At 38.5% G+C, this 22,351-nt stretch overlaps 2 protein-coding genes across 3 annotated transcripts in view; both read right to left on the reverse strand.

Annotated features, from left to right (window-relative positions):
- The window catches only part of LOC114455025 (dedicator of cytokinesis protein 9-like), a 92,729-nt gene extending 92,218 nt beyond the window's left edge, over positions 1-511 (reverse strand). For both annotated transcript variants that reach the window (XM_028436023.1, XM_028436022.1), the window contains exon 1: positions 130-511. In XM_028436023.1, the coding sequence (XP_028291824.1) occupies positions 130-246 (117 nt within the window). In that variant the 5' untranslated portion in view covers positions 247-511. The remainder of the gene's footprint in view (positions 1-129) is intronic.
- A 2,827-nt stretch (positions 512-3,338) lies between these two features.
- On the reverse strand, positions 3,339-12,919 carry LOC114455128 (FERM, ARHGEF and pleckstrin domain-containing protein 1-like). The gene is made up of 12 exons (XM_028436170.1): positions 12,899-12,919; positions 12,028-12,078; positions 11,723-11,960; positions 11,521-11,651; positions 11,321-11,389; positions 10,952-11,041; positions 10,718-10,800; positions 9,564-9,673; positions 9,182-9,342; positions 6,887-6,994; positions 4,688-4,839; positions 3,339-4,604 (listed from the first exon to the last, which is right to left on the reverse strand). The coding sequence occupies exons 1-12, from the start codon at positions 12,917-12,919 to the stop codon at positions 4,523-4,525; spliced, it is 1,296 nt and encodes a 431-aa protein (XP_028291971.1). The 3' UTR covers positions 3,339-4,522.
- Between the last annotated feature and the right edge of the window lie 9,432 nt (positions 12,920-22,351).

Consider the following 22,351-nt stretch of genomic DNA (forward strand, 5'->3'; position numbering starts at 1 on the left):
GCTGCTGGAGTGGGACGGTGACCGTGCGTAAAAAGCAGCTGATTTCACAGTGCGCGCACAGAGCTCTGTTACTCTGAACACAAACTGTGTCCACAAGCAGAGATGACAGGAGATCAGCAGGTCACTTACAATCAACACGGACGTCCTCACCACCTCTGAGACACTTTGCCGGAGTTCAGCCGCCGTGCCGGGTTTCCCCAAGCCGCGCGTAAATTTCCTGGTCTCCTGATGCGCTGGAGTGGCCATCACTGCGCACCGCGTTAAGTCCACATAAAATGTAACCACAGAGTTTTAAAACACACCCATGGTCACTGAGGGTTAGGCAGGGTCTGAGATCCGTGCCGCTTGAGACACTTCAGGGTCTGATCGCATCTTGACTCATTCAGACTCGGAGCCTAAAAGAAGAAGAAGAAAAAGACTAAACGTGTTGCGCCTCCGTCCACAGCTCTGCTTTTTTCCATCCGATGTTTTGTTGTTACTACAAAGTCTCACTGTATGGTTTCATTGGCCGTTCAGCGCCAGACGGGCGGTGTTTAATCTGTTTTCTCCTCCTCTGTGCACTCCGCCCCTCACCGGCTTAAAGGCCTTCCCACTGTGTGTGTGTGTGTGTGTGTGTGTGTGTGTGTGTGTGTGTGTGTGTGTGTGTGTGTGTGTGTGTGTGTGTGTGTGTGTGTGTGTGTGTGTGTGTGTGTGTGTGTCCTGGACTTTGAACTAAGGCTAAATGAATGAGTAAACCCATGCTTTCCATTGGCTTTGACAGCCACATCAGACAGAAACAAGCACGTGGGATTGAAAAACTTCAAACCGACTTTAACCAAACTCACTGAATAAATAATAAAACCATTTTATAATATTGTCTTAAAAAAGATTAACATGAGATAATTGCAGATTTTTGTCAATTGTAATATCCCATGATTTTGCAAAAGAGTTTGACATTATTGGACATTATTTCGAGCCAGAACCAAAAAGGACGTCAACCAGACAAAGTGCTAAACATTAGGGAAGGGGTGTCAAGAGGTCAAATACGGACCAGTTTGATCTCAAGCAGGTAGCACATTTCTTTACAATATCCAATCTTTAAATTCCCTTGAGTTTGTGATACATTTCTTTTCAATTTGGGAAAAATTTGTGAAACATTTAATAAAATTGCAGGATTTTGGGGAAAAAAGTAATGATTTATTTTTCCACAATTAACTATTAAAAATGACTGCTGTAATGTGATGAAAGCGTGTGGATATTAATTGAATGTATGTATTTGGAAGGGCTGAGATATTTACATCTTAATTACTTGGTTTTTTTACACAATGATTCATGTTTTCTGTAATTTGGACTTTTTTTCCTGCGTGACAAATTTGATGCTCAAAAGGGCCCGATTTGGTCCCCGGGCCTTGAGTTTAACACATGTGCACTAGGGCTTTCTAGATAAATATTTGTTTAAAATATTTAAAAATGACCATTTTGCTTAATTAACATCGAGAAATGTCCAGTAATGTATTTTCCACTAAGAATTGTTAATGCACACTGTTCTGGTTCATAGGATTTCTATCAGGTAGAGTTTACTATCTATTGACCAGTTGACCTACTCCATGTTGAACTGGACCAACCATGTGCACAGTCATGTTTGAATCAGGAGGGGGCCATTGCCAAACATTTCCCACAAAGTTTAAAGCATTAAATTGAATTTCTTGGTTTGGTGAATCAGTTTGTTTTACTGGGACTAGTTTGTCAAACCCAGTTTGCACAGTCATAGTAAAGGGGTGTATTATTGTTTAGTCATAGGTACTGTGTATATTTTAGGGTTAGGGTTACATGCAGATTAGCTTTAACCAATAATTGACATTAAATAAGGGTGGCAGCCGAGGAAATATGTCAGTGCATTTTTTCAACCAGTGGTTCCCAACGTTTTTTGGGTCGTGACCCTTCTCTAATCTTAGTTTTTTTTTTTTTTTTTTTTTTTTTTTTAAATGTTTGTTACACAGGATAAGAGCACAAAGTGATAATATGCACCAGCCCAGCTATTCTTACACTGCATTTATTTTATTTGAACTAGATTTATATTTGACAACGTGAAAATATATAGAAAACAGTCTTTTGAGATTGTTTGTGGTGTTTTATTTTGAAAAATAATCAAGCTCCTTGAGCTTCCTGCTCTATTTCTGTGGTGTTGTGTTTTTTAATTGTGCAAAATAGATACATACAAATGAATAAATCAATACAATTAGCAAAACAAACAATAAATTAAATAAAAAATATAATTTCAATGAGTATTTTTTTTTATTGTTATTACTGGACATTTCAGGTGACCCCATTTTATTTCCAGGCAATCCCAAGGTTAAAAAACCCTGCCTTGAACCCTTCGGAATTATATACATCTTTAAAACACAGACTATATCTTATTTGTACTCACATTCTTTTTTTTTAGAGATTATTTGAAAATAGAATGTAACATTGTTATTGTAATTTATCTTTTAAAGGACAAGTTTATAATTGCAATGCATTGTGTAACACATTTTGACAGCGCATCCTGACCTCTAGGGTTCGCTCAAATCCAGGCTCCGAACCATTGTCATAGTTTAACCAAACAAGAAGTCATTGGTACAAATAAATTCACTACACACAATTTAGACTTTGCAAAAGCTGAAGTACCTGAAGTGGACACACAGACACAGAGAGACACAGACACAGAGAGACAAAGACAGAGAGAGAGAGAGAGAACAAAAAGACTGGTCACACACAGCTCCACCAAGTGAATCCAAAACATCACCTTAAAGCAGGGGTGTCAAACTCATTTTAGTTCAGGGGCCGTTTACAGACCAGTTTAATCTCGAGTGGACCACAGGTTTTTGTGCTCTATTTTGCAATAAATTCCACAAAGTACATGAGACTGACAATGTCCAAGCATTAAATGACCTAAAACTTACATTAACTTATATTCCCTTGATATTATGAATTGTTATTTAATTTTGTAGAATAATTTGAAGAAATATTGAATTGAAATGACCAGGATCGTTATCAGGCTTCTGCAGAGCTTGATGATGAGTTATTCATTTGAATCAGGTGTGTTGGAAGAGGGAAACATCTAACACATGCTGGATAGTGGCTCTTGAGGACCAGGATTGGCCAGCCCTGCTATACACTATGGCACAAATAATATTAAACTTCCTGGATAACAGTGGATATTAGTCAAACAAATGAATACATAATTGTGGTTATCACTAATTCATAAAACAATGGACCATCATGTTAATGACTTTATGGATGGGCCCTAAAAAGCTCCCCCCTTTATTCCCCGTCTCCACATGACTGTTCTTCAATGTTCATGTCTGTGTTCAACCACCTTCAGGTACAGTGGGGGTCCCCGGTCTCTGGCACCTTCATTTTGGGGGTCGTGGGCTGAAAAGGTTCAGAGCCACTGGTTTACTGAAGTAGCTTTCTTGACCAATGGCGCCCTCTGTTGGTAACAGCTGTAAAGACACTGGTAAGATTCATCAAACCACTGAAAACGACCCATTTCTAAGCATGAAAAGTCAGAAAATTTGATTTTTGTTTAGTCTGATTTTTATTGCTTCCATTTCCAAAGAGCTCTCTGTATTTTTTGTGAAGAAATAGCCGCAGTCCAGGGCAGAACTGAGGGATTTCCATCTGAAACTACTCAGCAAAATCCAATCCAATGCATATGTCCATTCATTTAGAGCCATAAAAGGATCTGTGTAGAGGAGGCAGCCTAGTTCAGTGAGGGCTACAGCACTTGGAACTGAAAGTTTCTCTTGTTTTTAAACAGAATTCTTAAAGCTTTCATTACATGTACCTTCATAATACAATATTTATGAATATGTCCCACGCAGCACAATAAAAAAAAAGAGCTCTAGGAGAGCTTTCGTACAACAGATCAGCAAAAAAAACACATCTCATTTATTTGAAATAGCATTGGTGGTGATGGCAGCTATAGCTACACTATGATCAATTCTAGACCTGTGTTTAGGATAAAACAAAACAATACGATTGTTCTTTACCTCATGGCACTGGGCCAAGTGGGAAGGGACAAACCAAGTCTTCATTTAACACAACATTAAAAAAAAAAAAAAAAAAACAGTTTGGCACTAGAGTATTTTCAAAGCAATCACTTTCACTTGAAATGTAGGAGTAGAAAAAAAGTTGCTGATGATTTAGATAAAAAAAAAAAAAAGAAGTCTGAATGTTCCTGCTGCACAGTTTAACACGTGAGGGAAAGCAGAAAATGTAGGAAGTGGCTCGGAGCATTAGAAAACAGTAAAAAAATTACATCCTTAAAAAGAGGTTTCAGAGTTGAGAGTAAAAATGCCAAAAAACGAGTCTCTGATGCAGTCAAAACCAGCAGACGTGTCACCATTAAAGCCTTAAAAAGCACCAAATGTGCATGGACACATGGACAAATGTCCAAGAAATGCGTAGAAAAGAAAAAGCACAGTCCATGAGGGCAGGGTGGAAGGAGGGGGGGGGGGGGGCTGATGCCACTAAAAGGAGACGGAGTTTAGAGCAAACTTCAGTGAGGGTGGGGCTCCTTGTTGTTCAGGGCCCGAGTGTGACTGGAAGGAACCGTAGCGCTGCGGATGACCTCCATCCACCTGCAGAGAGACGCAACTATCACACCTCCCACATTTGAGGAGCATAAAACTTTATTTGAACTTTACACAGAGAAGCTGCTCACCGCTCAAACGTGTATTCACTCTCCGATCTGAAGTAGTAGATGTGGGACTTGAAATGCAGTTTGAACACGTAGTCCTTGTGGATGTTTTCCGACTCAGTGGGGATGGTGACTGAGTAACCCAGCAGAGGGAGGCTGGCCAGAGGGTAATCGTCCTGCAAATGGTGGAGAGAATTTAGTAAAGGTCACTGAATCATTTCATTGCTCTCTGATCATAAGACAAAGACTTTTTTCAAACACCATGCAGCTAAAAAAAAAAAAAAAAACTAGTAGGTTTTCCTACCAAAATAAATGGTAAATGTGGGGGGAAAAACGTAACTTTGATTTAAAAAAAAAAATATTTAATTCTATTTTTATTAATTAAAAAATAAATTTTACCCATTTTAAAAAATAAAAAAAAATTATTTGTTCGATTGGTTTAGCCTTTAAAGTTCTGCTTGAACAAACTATCCATTAGTGCAGTGGTTTTCAACCTTTGGGTCGCCCGGAATATCTAATAAATGATTAAAAAATATTTATGTTTAAGAAATTATATTTTTGTAATTTTGTAGATTATTCTTTTTCAAAATAAAACACCACAAGCAATGTCAAACAACTTTATTCTATACTTTCACTCCTCAAATATTAATCTAGTTAAAATAAAATACAGTATAAAAATGGTAGTGCTACACGTAACACTACATCACAAACATGATCAAAAAGTAATGTTTTTTTTTTTTTTTAAAGTGTCTGGATTCACAGATATTTGTGATAAAAAGGTTACAAGTGACATTTTAACTGCGGTGCATATTTGAACAAGTCTTTATGCCTTATGTTTTTATTTTTAACTCAAACATTACTGGCATAAAGCACATTAAACTTTATCTGCTGGTTGACCTACTCTGACATTTGGTTAGCTCAGTATTCTATACTGACTAATCCTTATAAAGCACTCCTTAAATATTCAGTAGGAGTAGAGCTGATTAGCTGTGGGATTGGATAAAGCAGTAGTTTTCAACTTGTGGGTTATTGACCAATTCTTTATGGGTTGCGAGAGATTTTTTGGACTTGAAGTAAAAAAAAAAAAAAAAAAAAATTGGTTCTATTTTAATTTTAAAGGTACATATTTATGCAGCAGAGTGCAGACTTTATAAAGGTAAAAACAGGTATCTCTTTTTGTACATTTTTTTTTTTTACTTTGAAATGTCTTTTTTAGAGCAACATGTAGATAGAACCTACTGCCAAAGTTGTGCTTCAAATGTGCATGTTGCAGTTATGGATTAAAGGCAGTTCATCAGGAATAAAGGGAACAATTTATCCTCTGGCATCATTAGCTGTTTGACACTAACTTCCTGTTTAAATGCTGACTCACAGTTATACCCTGTATTACTACAGGTTTAACTACGAGAGTTTCCTGGGTTGAACTCTCAACTACTTATTAAAGCTGTGGGTAGTATTGGCCTCATCGATACAAAAATCAAAGGCATTTTTCTGAAAAACCAGGAAAATGTACCCAAAGGTTGAAATTGGCGCTTGGAGGTTTTTTTTTTTAAAATTGATTCCACAGTAAAAAAAATGGGTTTGTTGTGAAATCGTTATCCGACTTAAACTTTGGAAAAGTTTTGCGCAATGCATGTTGGGATTTGAAGTCCTGTAGAAGAATACTAAGAATGTAAACGTTTCTTTAGGAAGTGTTTTTACTTCCTTCTTACCATGATTTCTTGTGTTTTTTCGACAAACATTTTCTTTATAATGTGTCTTGTTACATGCGGTCACTTTGATTTCAGCTGAATTTGGGTTTTTTGGAATAAGACAAAAATTAAAAATCAACATCTGCCATTGTTTTGTCAACTTTCAAAGTGGGAAATGTTGCTTTCACATTGTTTTTGGCATCACACTGGGATCAGTAGTGGATGACAACTTTGGGATGAAATACATAGCTACAGATTAAAAAATGTTAATTTTAGCATCGTCGAGAAATAGTATAAACAGATTGGCTCGCATTGAGTATGTAGGTAGCTGATTGAATAATTCTTAGTAGATTTATTATTCAATTTAAAAGCAACACTTGTTAAAGTGATGAAGAGCGTGTCTGGGAATGTGTTTGTCTCACGCAACACACACACAGTTGGTATTTAACACTAACATGTGACGCTCCGCAGCTCCGTGGAAAAGCTGTGGCGGTTTGAGGAAGACAGCAGAGTGTGAGTGTTATGGACTCACCTGGTAGGACTTGTAGAAAAACAGGCTGAAGATGGTGAAAACCACCCAGAGCTTCTGCCAACCATTGCTGTTCTTAAACTTCCTCAGCAGGTTTCCTGACAGCTGGTTCTGCAAAGACAAAACAAGCCTGAATCTCAAGATTTCACACAACAATGGCAGAATTTGTCACTCATTCCTAAATGTTAACAAACGCACTACTAAGTGTGCTTTAAATAATGAGATACATCATTATACTACATTTTTAAAGCACTTAATCACTGATAAAATTTACAAGATTACACCAACTTTAATTTACATTTCAATGTGGATAATATTACAATATAAAATGATCTACTCAGTGACTATTTTGCCCAATAATATACCATAGAAAAATCACTAACTGACAACAGCTTGGATTTGTTTTGGTGCATTCATATAATAATCTACTTATTAGAATATTTTATCCTATTATAATACTCTTTTTTTAAATTAATATCTAAAAAATTTAAACATTCCTCAAAGCAGGTTTTTTTTTATTTTTTCTGAGTGCAGACATCTTTTCAATGGAAATTCATTATATGAGGAGATTCTGCCAGTGGTTGATATTTAAGGATTTTTAAAAATATTTTTTAATTCACTATTACTGTTTTTTTTTCTTTTTTTTAGCTATGGTGATGAGTGATGCAAGGATGGATTGCGACTGGTTTGCCAGAATATTAAGCATCAAGCTTTTACAATACTGCACTCTAATATTTGGAATAAACTTCCTGCGGTGCAGTTTATTAATAATAATCATGGCTTATGGCTCCTCTCCTGTCTGCCTGGCCAATTTACCTCTAGATTCCTGCAGGATTCACTAAAGGAGAAGCTCTGAACACGGTACCAGCAGATTATAGACAGAGGCACTGGTCCCTGGCCACTCGGGGCCCCCACCACAGGGGCTTTATTCTCCCTGACTGGACTAGGCTCTTCTAGCACGCAGGAAGTCACAGACGTGTGAAAGAGAGAAGAAACAGACAGGGAGGACAGAAACACAGAGACTGAGCAGGTGAAACACAGGCATGCAGTGACCGGGGTAAACGCGTGCGTGTGTGTGCGTGTGTGTCCAGGCAGGGCTGTGAAGAGGACAGAGTTACAAACAGAGAGGAAAAGCAGAACTAGATCAGGACAGAGCTGGGCTGTGGAGACGCTACATTTGTTCTGTTAGAGCACACGTGTCAAACCCAAGGCCCAGGGGCCAAATCCGACCCTTTGGAGTTTCCAATGCAGCCCGCAGGAAAACGACTGAGATGACTGAGAAAACAATAATCATTGTGTAAAACACCAAATAATTCAGTTGTAGATATGTCAGCCTCTCCAAACTCTCAAATTTAATTAAACTCCACAATATTTACAGAATTTACAGTTTTCCCATGCTTTCATAAAATAATTAGTCCAGCGTTCTTCAACCTTGGGGTCCTCTGGAATATATAGTAATCGATACTAAATTACTGATTAAAAATATATTTTTGTATTTTTTAAATTATTATTTAACTATTATTATTTAATTGTTATTCTTTACCACACGCAATCTCAAAGAAAAGTATTCTATATGTTCACTTTCTCAATCAAAAACTAATGTTCAAATAAAATGCAGTATAAGCTGGAACATCTTTGTGCACTAACTCTGTATTTGTAACACAATATAACAGTCATGAACAAAAACTAGTTCTAGAGAAAAAATGTCTCTGGGGTGACCAAAAAAATATGATATAAAAATGGGGTCACGACCTGAAAGAGGTTAAGAACCACTGGATTAGTAATTTTTAATTGCAAATTGTGGATTCAAAAAATTTTTTAAAAAATGCCATCCTGCAAATTCCGATGCCAACATTAGTCAAAAAAAATCAAGGCAATTTAAAGTGAAGTTCCTGCAGGGGCTATTACCTGTCACTTATTGCTTGGATTTTATTTATTTATTTATTTATTTTACATATCATTGCTACGTAGAAGTGGAAACTAAAAGGAACATTAATGTTGGAAATTATTTGCGGCCCAATTGAGTTCAAACTGGTCCGTATTTGGCCCCTGAATTAAAATGAGTTTGACACCCCTGTGTCAGAGTGAGATGAAGACATTTGGTTCATCTTGGTGCTGCTCTCTCACAGAACAGGACAGACTGCAAAGTGTTGGAGGGACAGCAGATACAAGTGGGAGGAGAACGTGTGGAGGATTCTGTTCCCAGTGAGAAACCATCACAGAGAGTCAAAGTACAGCACACACTTAGAAGAACAGAGAGGAGAGCAGAGGGGGGCAGGTTGTAGGTATGGCTGATACCTCCACAGATACACTAAAGTCCACCATGGACACGCTGGCGTTCCTGTGCCAGCACACATGCACCATGGTGTTACCACGGTGAGCCGCGGCCTTCTCCATTGAGCCCAGCGACGCCATCTCGTCCTCGGAATCTGCTTCCGCTGAGCCGTCGTCTGGGCATTCTGGGAAAGTCAGGAGGTGGTTACTGCTACATAGTGAGTGGGATAGTGAGGACAGGACAGGCGGGGCAGGAGCTGAAGCACAAACAGCGTTAAATCACTCACGAGTCTGAGCGTTACTGCGGTTTCAGCCGGTGGGAATATCAACGTCTCCACAAGTTACTGAGTAACAAACTGAAGCCAGCTGTTTCACGCTGAGCGCTGCGTTCAAGCATTTCACTTACTGTCTGTCAACGTGCTGCTCAGCAGGTCACAGGAAGGCCCGTTGCTGGTTTTGATCATTTCTATTGCCATCTTTATGTCCCTGATCCATTTCTCCATCTCACACAAAGAGCTGGAGACAAAACCATATACCAGTGTAGGAAATGAGAACGTTAACGCTTGTAATGCCAACCGGTTAGAATGTGGTAGCAGTGCAACAGCATGTCTTTAGCTTGTTAATACTAACTGACCTCCCAAGGCTCAGGTTTCCTATTCATTAGTGTAAAATGCAATGCTTGGTGACTTCTGATTTACAATGATAAACATCACAGATGCATCACCTGCATTTGTTTTGTAACAAAACAATAAAAAGTTGTCTGTAATCTGCCCAAGTATAATGTAATGAGACTTTTCTTCATTTTCACTTTTCTTTTTGACACCAGCGTTTATTGTTTGTCTGTTATGATTACATCAAAAGTACTAAACGGACTTTGACAACATTTTAACCAACAATAAATCTTACGCCATGGAATATTCCTTTACATTTTGGAGGGGATCTGGATCAATATACTGATTCTAGATCTGTTTCAACCTCTCTCTCATCATTGGCAAAAAATTCTTATCTCAGTTCGTAATTGACTGATCTTTATGAAATTTCACTCCCTTATTTTGGGTTGGTTCAAGTTCCTCAGAGTTTCATCTGGATCTGATCAGGATTGCATGTTTCATTGTGATTTTTCAAATAATTAGAGGTGCCCATACATTTGGACCTATTGTATCGGTATTTAATGGGGATAAAAATGTTTTTAAGTCTTTAACGTGTGAATGATCACGGTACCATGATCAGGATATTTGGCGCTTGGTGGAGGTTTGCACTCTGAGTGCTCTTGCTTAAAATAATGATCAACATATTTGCCGTTTACTTATTTTAGATCAAAGACATTTAGAATATTTAAGGGTAAATGGCCTTGCTTAATGACCCTTTATCTACAAATAGTCCATATTCCAATCACAAAGTATCTTTTGGTTCCTTGGAAGTTTGGCTCCATGGTCCAAACTTCCGAATAATAGAACACTGCTCATTTAAAAGCTTTTTGAAAAATGCAACAAAAGTAACTGAGAGAAAACAATGAATGGAGTTTGTTGTTGGAGCTTCAGGCTGTACACATGCACTCACCTCGCGGCTACAACCACCGACTGCTGTTGTCCGACCAATGTAAAGGCATGAGGTACACCCCACTCATCCTCACTCTCCCTGATCTGCACACACACACAGAAGATCCATCACATTGCTGCGTCATGTTAGACAGACTGAGATGTAAATGGAGTGAGTGTAGGTTCATTCATTCAGTTCATTTTAGTAATAATGACCAGTTGGTGACAGCAGATTGGAAACCAATAAGACACTTACTGTCATGCCACGGAGCGAGAGCTGTCCGTGCACTTTGAACTGATTAGTCGGCGTCATCCCCCGACTTGTGTACAAAATGATGTCATTAAACTGTCCCAAAACAAGAACAAAGAAAGTGAATTAACCTCTCAGTAAAGCTTAAAACTTATGTATCCAATAAACAAGCTGTCAATGCAGATGCACTGGAGTATCCAAAGCAAACACCACATTTAAAAAGCTTGGTCAAAGTCTAAAGCATAGAAGTAATCATTGCTCAATGTATTGCTCAATATCTGCCAACACCTGTGATGCAAAGCTGGAAATAACAAAAGGATGAAGTGTTCCCTCATTGATTGGTCTGTTCTGCTGAAGTCCAGTGTAAGGTCTTACCAAGAAAAACATTCGCTGCTGCAGGCCTTTCCCTGACAGTTTGCTTAGACAGCCTAACCTGATGAACTCCTGAAAGACAAGGAAATGAGCCTCAATTTGCTGAACTACAATAGAAAGTGAAACATTTTAATGAATAAAAAAAAAAAAACTGCCAACAAATAGTTTAAATCCAACTCCTTGGAATTCTTTTGGAAACATACCCGACCAGGAACAACTAGATTGTCAACGCCAATCAAATCTTTCTTGAGCTCCAGAAGTTTCTGAAAGTTCTCTATCTTGGTCAGCACACCCTGGAGCTGCTCCACCACCTCTGACACGTCCGCCAGAGCAGCTGAACAATGACAGTGGGTGAGAAATGCTCTGGAAAAGCAGTGAAATATCCCTGAGCCAGTCCGATAATACCTCTGCAGTCCCTGAAATCCTCGTGAGTAGCTTGGTAGTGTTTGCACAGGCGCTCCAGGATCTGCTTGTAGTGGACGAGGCGATGAAGGGGACGCAGGATGAAGACGTTGAACGGGATGTAGCAAACCTTCTGCAGCTCAAAGTCTCTGCACAAGCCTTCCACCCTGCGGGACGCCCGGCACGCCTTTTCCAGCTCCAGCAGGACTTCAGACTGCCTGTTCAGGTTTGTGGTCAGAGGCTGCAGACACACAATTGATACATGTGTGAATTTATACTCAACGGGAATGAAAGTTTTCACACCTTACCTTCAGTGCTTGTAGGTTTTTCAGCAGGACATATATTTGCAATCTAGATTTCTGCAAGAACCATTCCAATAATCCTTCTTTTGTGACTTTTCAAACAAATACATTTTCTTTGATCTCATTTTGAGGGGGAAACAAACAGCTGGTATTCTTCCAACATCCTGAGTGACCTTTGGGGGTGATAAAATCCCCTGGGCTCCGCAGGGGGTCGGAGCCCAGAGTTTGAAAACTTAGCAAGTAAACATTGATTGATTGTTTAATGTAACAAAGAGGTGATAACAGGAACGAACCTGTTCTTTGATTCTACTGTTCCTTTGCTTGGCCAGGAAGGGGAAAGGGTCCCCCCTTGGTCCACATTTGCACTTCACAGAGGGAGACAGACCTTCTGACCCCAATGCTGAGGCTAGTACAGTATCTCAGACAAAGTTCAATTTAGATGATTTAATTTCCTACACATGCACGAAGCAGTCAATACACCTCATTCCCCCCTTTTCGAGGTCCATCAACCTCGAAAAAACAAAGATAACAAAGCATGTTATAAATAGTCTCAAAAGTTATGGCAACCCCTTATCATGTTTAGCCTTAATCATACTGTAAAATTTCCAAATGTGAAAAGGATCCTTTCAAATATCATCCTCTGCCAATTTTAATAAATCTCTAACCAATAAAAATGAGAAAACTAGTATTATTTAGTTAATGCCTTATTTTATCTTATATTTATCAGTCTTTAACTCCAAGTCTATAGACTTACTTAACTGTAATTTAGTTGATTTGTTTTTACTTGAAAAGAAAAACATAAATGTCTAAATGTCTACATGCATCTACATAAAGTACACACATTGAGAACCTCAGAAACAAACAAAAGGTTGCCCACTGTGAGGTCTGGTCGACCCATCGCACCTTACAGTAAGCCTTTCCTTGCCTAAGCCCCACTGGCCCTGCAAATAAAAACCGGAAAAAATCACAATACCTGAGGTCCCAACATAAGCACTTTAAACTATCTAGCTAAATCTAAAATGTGTATTCGTTAAAATATCTAGTATAAAGTAGAAATCATTAATGAGGTAGAATACATTGTAATAAACATATTCCAATACAATAAACATCACAAACATGTAGGACACATATGAAAACATTGGACAATTGTTGTTGTTGATATTCCTTTGGCAGCATCAACTTATCGTTCAGTATCACAGTTCATGACGGCTTCGTTGTGGATTGCCATCCATGTTTTTGTCCTTCAGTGTCCATGACTGGAGTGTCCATGTTTGAGGTGTCCATGTTCATATAGGCAGGTAGAATCATCTAGCCCCATCACTCCCACACTTGTTCTGGAAGGTAAAAAACATCTGACCAGTATCTTGCACCAACATTAAACACCACATGATAGCTAAATTCTAATTTTTCTTTGTTGTTTTTTTTTTTTTCCTCTATCTTTTTTCGATTAATATTTAACACTCAACGCCTAATTAATGCATTATTAATACGTGATTCCATTTTTCCTTTTCGTTCCCCCCTTTAACCAAGAAACCACTTGGTTAAAATATCATTCAGGGAATGGTGTAATCAATCAAAATGGATGTCTCCACTATCTCATCATCCACTACTGTCTCCTCCTCATCTGTATCATTGCTTTAGCAAAGGTCAGTACCAATGTACAACAACAGAAAATCACACAAAGTGATAAAATAGCAGCTCCCAGAACCTACAGTATCTTCATAATATTCAAGAATATTCAAAAACTGTCATTCCACTCGCGAAGAAAAACTGTAGTGATGTGAATTTTTGCATGTGAACAGGCGATCAGCTATTTCCACCAAATTATCAGAATTGTGTTTGCTTTGTAAGAACCCGCAGCCATCCCACCAATCGTGATTGGCAATATGCCAGCAAAGGTTCAGGTATTAATCGTAAATTGAATTCCACGTGCTTGGAGTTGGAATTTTCACTAAACCGGACCCTTTATCCCAGTAATTTCTCTAATGGAGTGTGTTATTTGCTGATACCACATATTTATGCTTGCCCATGTATCTAAAATTTGCAACACTGAGGCATCAAACCCCAGGATTTCCCACTTTTTCCGCTATCTTATGGCACGAAAATTCTGAGACATTTTTTCTGGTGTCAAATCTCCGTCCGAATACTCATCTGGTGATATAGTCACACTATCTATCTCACCGCAGTCGTCATCAGTCTCCTCATTTAATGTCTCTTTAAAACTGTCCTCAATATTATTCAACCTAAAGTTCAATTGTTCAATAGCCTGTTGAGTTGTATTTATAGACGTTGTACTAAATTGGGATGTAATGTCTGGTGGTGGTATTGTACCTTCAGGCTCTGTAGGCAATGAAGAAGTTGCCATTGAGTTATTTGTTGTGGAACTCATTTCCACAGCTGCACTTGTATGATTATCAGAAATTATAGAATTAGCTGTTGTCATCACTGTTATTGAAACATTCTTATCTATCACTGTTGTATTTGTAGGAACTATATTTGATGCAATAATACCACTAGCTATAGTCCCAGCTAGAATAGTGGACATTTTTTCTGTTCTACCGTCATTATTGATCTAACTAATTGCTATTGACCTTTTTGCTTTGGAATTCACTTAAACGACATATCACTAATGCTAGTGGAAGTACCTCAACTCAATTAAAACCTGTGTGCGAACAGATTTTAACAATGCAACTTTTTAGCACACCATTCATTTTTTCACACCTTGGCTTTGTGGGTGATAGACAGCTCCTAAACGTTATTTGATTCCTAATTTTTTCCTAAAATTAACCATACTGTTTTATCCACAAATTCTTTCCTGTTGTCTGAAGATATGCGATCGGGTAAACCCCATCTACTTTTAATTTCGCAACACAAAAACTTAGCAACAGACTGAGCATCTTTACGTTTGCTTGGACATGCTTCAGGCCATTGTGAAAATCTATTCACAACTGCTTTTATCATGTCAACATAATCTATAACCAAAACCCCACACTCTTTTGCAATCTTTCTCCTAACTTCTCCCTTTGCCACATGGGCTAACCCATGGGCTTCCTGAATGATTAGGCCCAGTAGGTCTGAAGGCACTACCATCAGTCCTTCCTGATTTCTTAACATGTCCTGTTTGTGAGCTGCACACTTAGCTATAGCTATTTCTTTTGGTTTTATCATTGCATGCAATAATTTCAGTACCTGTGTATGATGTTGGATCTGAGAACCATCTGTTTTCTTAAACCCGCAATTTTCCACACAATCATGTGGTTCCCCATCTTCTGGAGTTGGCAAATTTTCAGCCGAATTTACCGTAGCGCATCTCACTAAGGTAATATCTTCCTGCTCTAAAAGTCTGTGATATCAATAAATGTCATCATTTCCCTGACTGTTCTAGGTTTTAGTGCTATATATAACTTTCAGAGATGTTTCTGTGTACATGAGTTATCATCTGACCTAGACAAACTACTAATCGTTAATGTTTATCTTCACAGCTGCTCCCTGTGGTCCCAATAATATACAATACAAAGTCAGCTCAACATGTTTGGGTTGATTACTCAATCATTGTTCTGGATTTGCTTGGTCTGTGTTCTTGAAATATTTGAGTGTGCAATGATGTGGATACTCTGGTAGCTTTGTGTTAGGCATGTTTGCCACGATGGACTTTTCCCACATAGTAGCTGATTGTAGCAGTTCTGGATCTGGATCTCTAATCCAGTATACTGACGAGGTCTCTGATTTTTGTAGCAGAGCTTGATTGGGTTTTGTGAGAGGAATCAGCTGTTTCACGTCCTCATACCACTATTGTCCTACTAGTTGTCCAGACATGGGAAGATGTATAGTGACCTTGGGCCGAATACAGGTGAAAGCAGCTTCACAATCAGTCATAACTTCCAATGGTTGATTGTTTATTTTCACCTCTATTGTTGATTGTTGCTTCGGCCCTGACACTACCAGCTGGCACCTTTAGAAACCAGGTACCGGACCCCTATATGGGTTTACCGGTCCCCTGATTTGCTGCTGTTGACCTCTGTAGCCTCCTCTGAAGCTATTCCTGAAACCTCCTCTGAAGTTTCCTCTGAAGCTTCCTCTGGAGCTGTAGCAATCACGAGCAAAGTGGCCCATCTATCCACAATTATGACATGGTCCTTGTAGCTGAGGGAAGTTTCCTCCTCTTCCTCTTCCAAAGTTTGCTTGGCCTCTTCCTCTCCCTATTTGTGGTTGATCACACGATGGCTGTTGGTAAGAGGCAATGGGAACCTCAGGTGGCTGTTGCTGAAACTGTTGTTGGGGTTGTGGTTGCACTTAAGTAGGTTGTGGCTGACTCTGCATGACAACTGCTTGGTTCTCTTCTTTCTTCTTATCATCGATCAACTGTATTTGGGTGAGTTTTCGGAGAGTATCTTGATCTTGTTCCTTTTTCCGATACACTTCCACCTGATGTGCGATGTGATCTGTATATATTCCTTTGGTCTGGTTTCCAAGACCAAACACTTCAGCCAATTTGCTCCTCACTGTCAGGGGTAGTCCTTTCTGGATTTTGGCTCTTAAAATTGATTTCTCCATCTGGTTCAATTCCGGATCATTTCCCGTGACGTTTCTCCACATTCGATGAGCTCTCGACACATATGCTCTCGGGTTCTCTTGGTGGCCAAGTGCCTCAATGAAGATGTTGTTAGGATGCACGTTTGTTGGAAAAAGTCCTCTTAAGGTTCTCCACACCCGTCCTCGACTTGCAGCAAACCGTTCTTGATCATTGACAGACGTCTCCACATCTCTCTTTAGGCCTGCTGTTTGCAGAATCTCTTTCATTGCTGGAACTCCAATAAGACTGGCCAAAAGTCTCTTTATATCTCCCATCGCTGGCTGTGTTCCCACCAGAACCTCTTCCAGCTTTGAGATCCAGGGGTGTGCACCATCTTGAAGCGTCGGTAATTTTCCGAGTATGTCAGACATGTCAGTATTCTGCCAAGGCTTGTACTCCAGACTTTTTTCTTCACTTCGTTTCTTTCCCTTTTTTCCTTTCCTCTGACTTGCTCTATAAGTAGACGCTAGGACTTGTAAGGTGTTAACTACATCTGGATTAAAAGTACCCTCAACTGACCATGGCTGTGTAATGTAAGGACTCAACATTATAAGGAAATTCTCTTAATTTTTCCTTTACTATAAATCTAATGTCGAACGAAAAATTGTGTGCTATACAAAATCTATGGTCACCGAACTTTGCCAACTGCAGAAGAAGTGATGTGAGAATAAATCCACTCGAATCGTAATGATATAATTGATCAAACCTTAAATCGTCTCCAAAACTGGAATGATATCAATATCCCCAATTAAAGTAAAGTTAAGCACAGATACTGAAATTATTATTCACCATATTCACTTGATAGTTTGAACAGATTAGCGAACTTGCAGATAACCAATTAAATTAGTCTCAATAAAGTAAACAAGTATTCAGTCCACTGCCAAGTCTTTTCATGTATCATATATACCACTGTGAAGCCATATATAAGTGAAAAAATTGTGTTATTATTGTTTGTGTAAGGTAATGTGTCGCTATAAATGTGTAAAAAATAAACAAAAACAAATGTTCTATTTGAGTAATTTCATGAATAAACGCACCAGTTTCTCTCGACTGGAATTCGAGTATCGTGTCACCCACAAAGTCAAAACCACCAGGTGTGTTTCAGTGCTTTAGGAGTTGCTATTCAAACACTCCTCTTCTCAACTCATGTAAAAAAATAAAAACAAAAATTCAGTTTCATAACAAGTCATCATTTTTAAAGCTGTAAATCCAAAACTAAAAAATAAAACCTTGAAAAGTTTCTGTAAATCTTAATCATGGCTCAATTTTGTGGAACAATTCTAATTATGATTAATTATAATACGTAAATATTAAAGAATAAACTGTATTTAAATGAACGAGTAATTTCTATATAAGTGTTAACTTCATGTTACCAGCAGAGAGCAACATTGCTTCCACTAAAGCATGCAGTTTCCCATATGTACCGCTAGAGGCAGTATTTATCTTTAGAGTAAAAATTGTGCAGTTCACCATCTCTTTAGCTAGATGGCGCCACAACTGATCATCCTCCCCCCTTTGGGTGGACCACAGTCCGTCCACTCCATGACGTAACTTGTAGCTCCGCCTCTCAAAAACAAACAAACGTCCAGTAGCAACGTTAACGACGAAGAGTTAACATCACGGGAACTCAAACAGACGCCAAAAACAACCGGGACACAAATCGACACAACACATTCACATTATACCGGAGTGAACTTACAACGTAATTACAACACTAACCAGGACAGCTCAACAGAAGACACAGTTATTGTAAACATAGAACACAAATAAAGTCCCAATAATCAAAAGTCACGAACCCGGCGTCCCAGGCCGTTCATATCCAGGCATAGTGACACACAGCTAGCTGACAAAAACACACGAATACGAGACAGTTAAAACAAAAACAAAACAAACTTGACATGTTCAAAATTATCTTTACGTTAACGAATATTCTAATGGTCACATTCAAACACTTAACCAAGATTTCTTGTCCGCCGGAAAATACGGACCACAACATGTTCCTAACACCAAATACACAGTTTACCACTTCATTCACAATCCCCGCAACCTACACAGCGGAACCAAATAAACCTAAACAACTTACACATAAACACACATGACAAACAGAGGCACAAATCACGGAATCACAAAAAGAAAGTGATCCGAGACAGATCACACCGGACCCCTGCAGCGGAACGCCGTAAACAAGTCCGAAACCGTAAAATACACGTCAGTGGAATAAGGAAATGACAACGGAGAAAACGGATCCACGAACACATAAAACACTGCTGAACAATAACATTATTCAGCAAACAATGCCATCAAATGGCAAAGCAAATAAGCGATCACATAATTGAGAAAAGCCACACGTTAATCCAACCAGATTGCTATTTAATAATCAAAAGCAGCATCAAACATTATCATTATCATCATTGTTATCATTATCATTATCATTATTGTTATCATTACTATTATTGTTATCATTATTATATTTAAACCAGGCCTTTGGCCGGAACGTATTTCACCACAACCAAATGAATGCTGATATTGTATTTAATTTAATTCATTATAATAAATTAATCCAGTAATATAACGCTGTAACACCAACAGCAACACTGAATAAAAGAATGCATGTTACCGCGGCTGATGCTGGCTTCATGTATCAGACAATGCTAGAAGTGTAAAATCTAAATTAAAACCAAGGCGTCTACATTCAGCACAACGCTATTTATTTATTAAGAACTTTAAACCAGAGCGTCAATCGTGGCAACAGTCAAAATCCAAACACAAACACGCAGCGCTGTCAAACACTGAATAGTAACTTCACCAAGTCACAAATTATATTAAAATCAGTTATAACAGCTATTTCACTACCATTCATTCAACGCATGACAGGGAGCGAAGACACACACACACGCATTCGCACACACATACACAGATCCTCCCCCTGTGGTGCGCAGGAGGACACAGAAGCATCCACAGCGGACTGCAGACAAACATAGGGCAAGCGGCCCCAAACATGTACAACTACACTAAAAAAAGATACAAAATGACTCCAGAATCGCAACAAAAAACAATAATTATACAAAAAAATGCACAAATGACGTAAAACAAAAAACTAAACAATATTTATACAGGAGGTACACAAAACGACAATAGAAATGCACAAAAATATACAAAGGGCTCCAAAAACACACAAAATGACTCCAAAAAACATATATTACAGAAAAAAAACACCAAACAACAAAAATATGAAAATAACTGAATATACACAAAACTAAATATATATACAAAAAATACACTAAAATGACAACAGAAATGCACAAAACTACATTAAAAAAAATGACTCCAGAATAACTACAATGGCAACAACAAACAATAATTAACACAAAAGTAAAAAGTGAGTAAGAAAAACCAACACATTCATCATGCGCATGTCTCATAGAATTAAACCAGGGAAAGTGCACACGTTATTTTACTTTGCACCTGCAAATATACCCCTTAATAATGCTACAGAGTATATTATTATGCCCGTAATTGACAACTCTCCTTAAGCGCCCACTATATGAATGCATACTTCCAACGGGCACTGTACTAGTATTACTAATTATTATATGTTTATTTTCATTAAAACTTTTTTTCGTAAATAGTGATTCAAAGTTTACAGGCTCAATTATTGGTATAAGGAGTTCACATGTAAGATTTCTAGAGACATATGTCACTAGCTTCCAGGCGAGATAATGTGCGCACCTCATCAAAAATCATGAGAAACGGGAACCTGAAATTAAAGACAGCTCTGTGAGATTGATACATTTGTGTGAAATAATTGAACATTGCACATTTCACTACACCTATCATATATAAAGGATCTTTTATACATCTGAAAGTTTTTTTGCATATGCACTTCCTGGTTTTTAACGTACGCCAGCTGAAGTGATTTTTACCTATGCACAGTTTGGTAACATGGTGACCACGGGTCCTTAAAAAGTCTTAAATATTTTTTTACAAATAAAAGTTTTTAAAAACTCTTAAATTGCCTTAAATTCACATTAGATAGGTCTTCAATGTGCTTTAATCACATCACCACGAGAATTTCTGGTGAGCACGGACTGAACGCACTGATCGTGTGATTATGTTTCACTGACTGACGTGCAGCCATTTGCTTCACCTACAGAGTTTAGTCGAAGTTTTTGTTTTAAAAAAAAAAAAAAAAAAAACCTCCCGCTGCCAAGGAGCTAGTCAACAGATCGAGTTGGATGCAGAGCGGAGGTGGAGACCAAAGTGAATGCAGGAGCTCCACAACAGGTAAATCACTACAACATCCTAATATTGTTCTGTTTGGAAGAAACAAAACGTATCGTTAGCCACTCTGGTAGCTAGCCTGATGCTTGTGTGTGCAAACAAGTGTTTGTGTGATTTGCGTCTGTTTGTGTGAGAGATACTTTTTAATTTTAGTTTTATCAGCTTAAGCAAGATTTAAATGTGCTTTATATATAGACGTGTACACAAGGGTTGTAATAGTTTAAAGATAAAGTCTGGTCTGTAATGGAGTGAGGCTGGATTAATTACATTTAGACTGGGGTTAAAGTAATTGAACACATCTACTCACAATTGTTTGATTTTTTTTTTTTAATGGGGACATATCATGGTTTTAAATCCTTCCTTTTTACATATAAATCATACAGTTATGGTCTATATAAAGCGGAACTGCAATGCTTGGGTCTGAATTCCTCATTATTATAGCTCCACAGACCCCTTTTCTACCCCTTTTCTGATGTGCGTCTGAGAGCAACTCGTTTTGGTGCAGTCTCTTTAAATGCAAATGAGACACTCCATACCCCGCCCCCTCTTCAGGTGACACTCGGTTCAACTCCACTCTGCTCGGCCATTTTTGTAGTTTGATAGAAGAGATACGGCTATGTAGCGGCGCATAAACTTTTTATTCAGAGGTTATTTACAAAATGTCGCCGAGCCGACAACAAAGGTGTTGGGGCAGCCATGGGGGGCTTCGGAGCAGTGTAACTTCCAAGTGTGAGGGCAAGGAAGGCACTGCGCACCAAAAAGCGGAAAGAATACACAACAGCGCCCGGCGGCGGAATCCAAACACGAGGATCCACCTGTGGACGGTTGAGCTGCTTAGTAGAAAGCTTCCAGAAGAGGTGTAAGAATGCTGATGTATCCTCCGCCTCCCCTACTTATAGTAGGTGGGACTAACACGGTGTATGAATACATCTTTCATCAGCTAATCAGATTGGCGAAATGAGAAAGGTCTTCTGGATTTGACCCAGGGGTCGTATATCCCATAGTGTGATGTTGAAATGGAACTTAATATTTTAAAGATTGAATGGTTGAAATTGGTTGAAGAGTGAACATTTGAACTTCAAAGTTGAAGCAAAATGAGGCTAAAAATTGCAGAAGTGGCTGAGGAAATTAATGGGAAAATTTTAAATGAAAAATTAATTATTAATTATTTAAAGTCTAAAAGGTATTTCTGCACAAAAATGTGCTGAATGTTTTGATACCTTACTTGTCCAATTGTTGCTTTACATCTTTACCAATTAGAAAACTGAATGCCTTGCTCCTGATTGGCTGCTGAGCACAGAAACTGAACTTGAATCTGATTGGCTGCTAAATAGAACCTTTGGCTGCCGAGCTCATGAAAGAATATAAAGGAACCCAGCAGTCTGAACTGGAACCAGCATATGTGACGCTCGTTATCATACAAATAACCAACATTGGGCGGTAATCAACATGCAGTCTGAAGGAGCTCATCACAAC

This window comes from Gouania willdenowi, chromosome 21 (genome assembly GCF_900634775.1).
Source record: "Gouania willdenowi chromosome 21, fGouWil2.1, whole genome shotgun sequence".
Classification (NCBI taxonomy): Eukaryota; Metazoa; Chordata; class Actinopteri; order Blenniiformes; family Gobiesocidae; genus Gouania; species Gouania willdenowi.

Excerpts from the sequence above, each read along its gene's own strand:
- LOC114455128 (XM_028436170.1), bottom strand. The coding sequence starts at position 12,919 with ATGGGTCGACCAGACCTCACA. Across the intron at positions 11,390-11,520 it reads ATCTAGTTGTTCCTGGTCGG|GAGTTCATCAGGTTAGGCTG; the intron begins GTATGTTTCCAA and ends CTTGTCTTTCAG. Across the intron at positions 10,801-10,951 it reads TCTCGCTCCGTGGCATGACA|ATCAGGGAGAGTGAGGATGA; the intron begins GTAAGTGTCTTA and ends GTGTGTGTGCAG.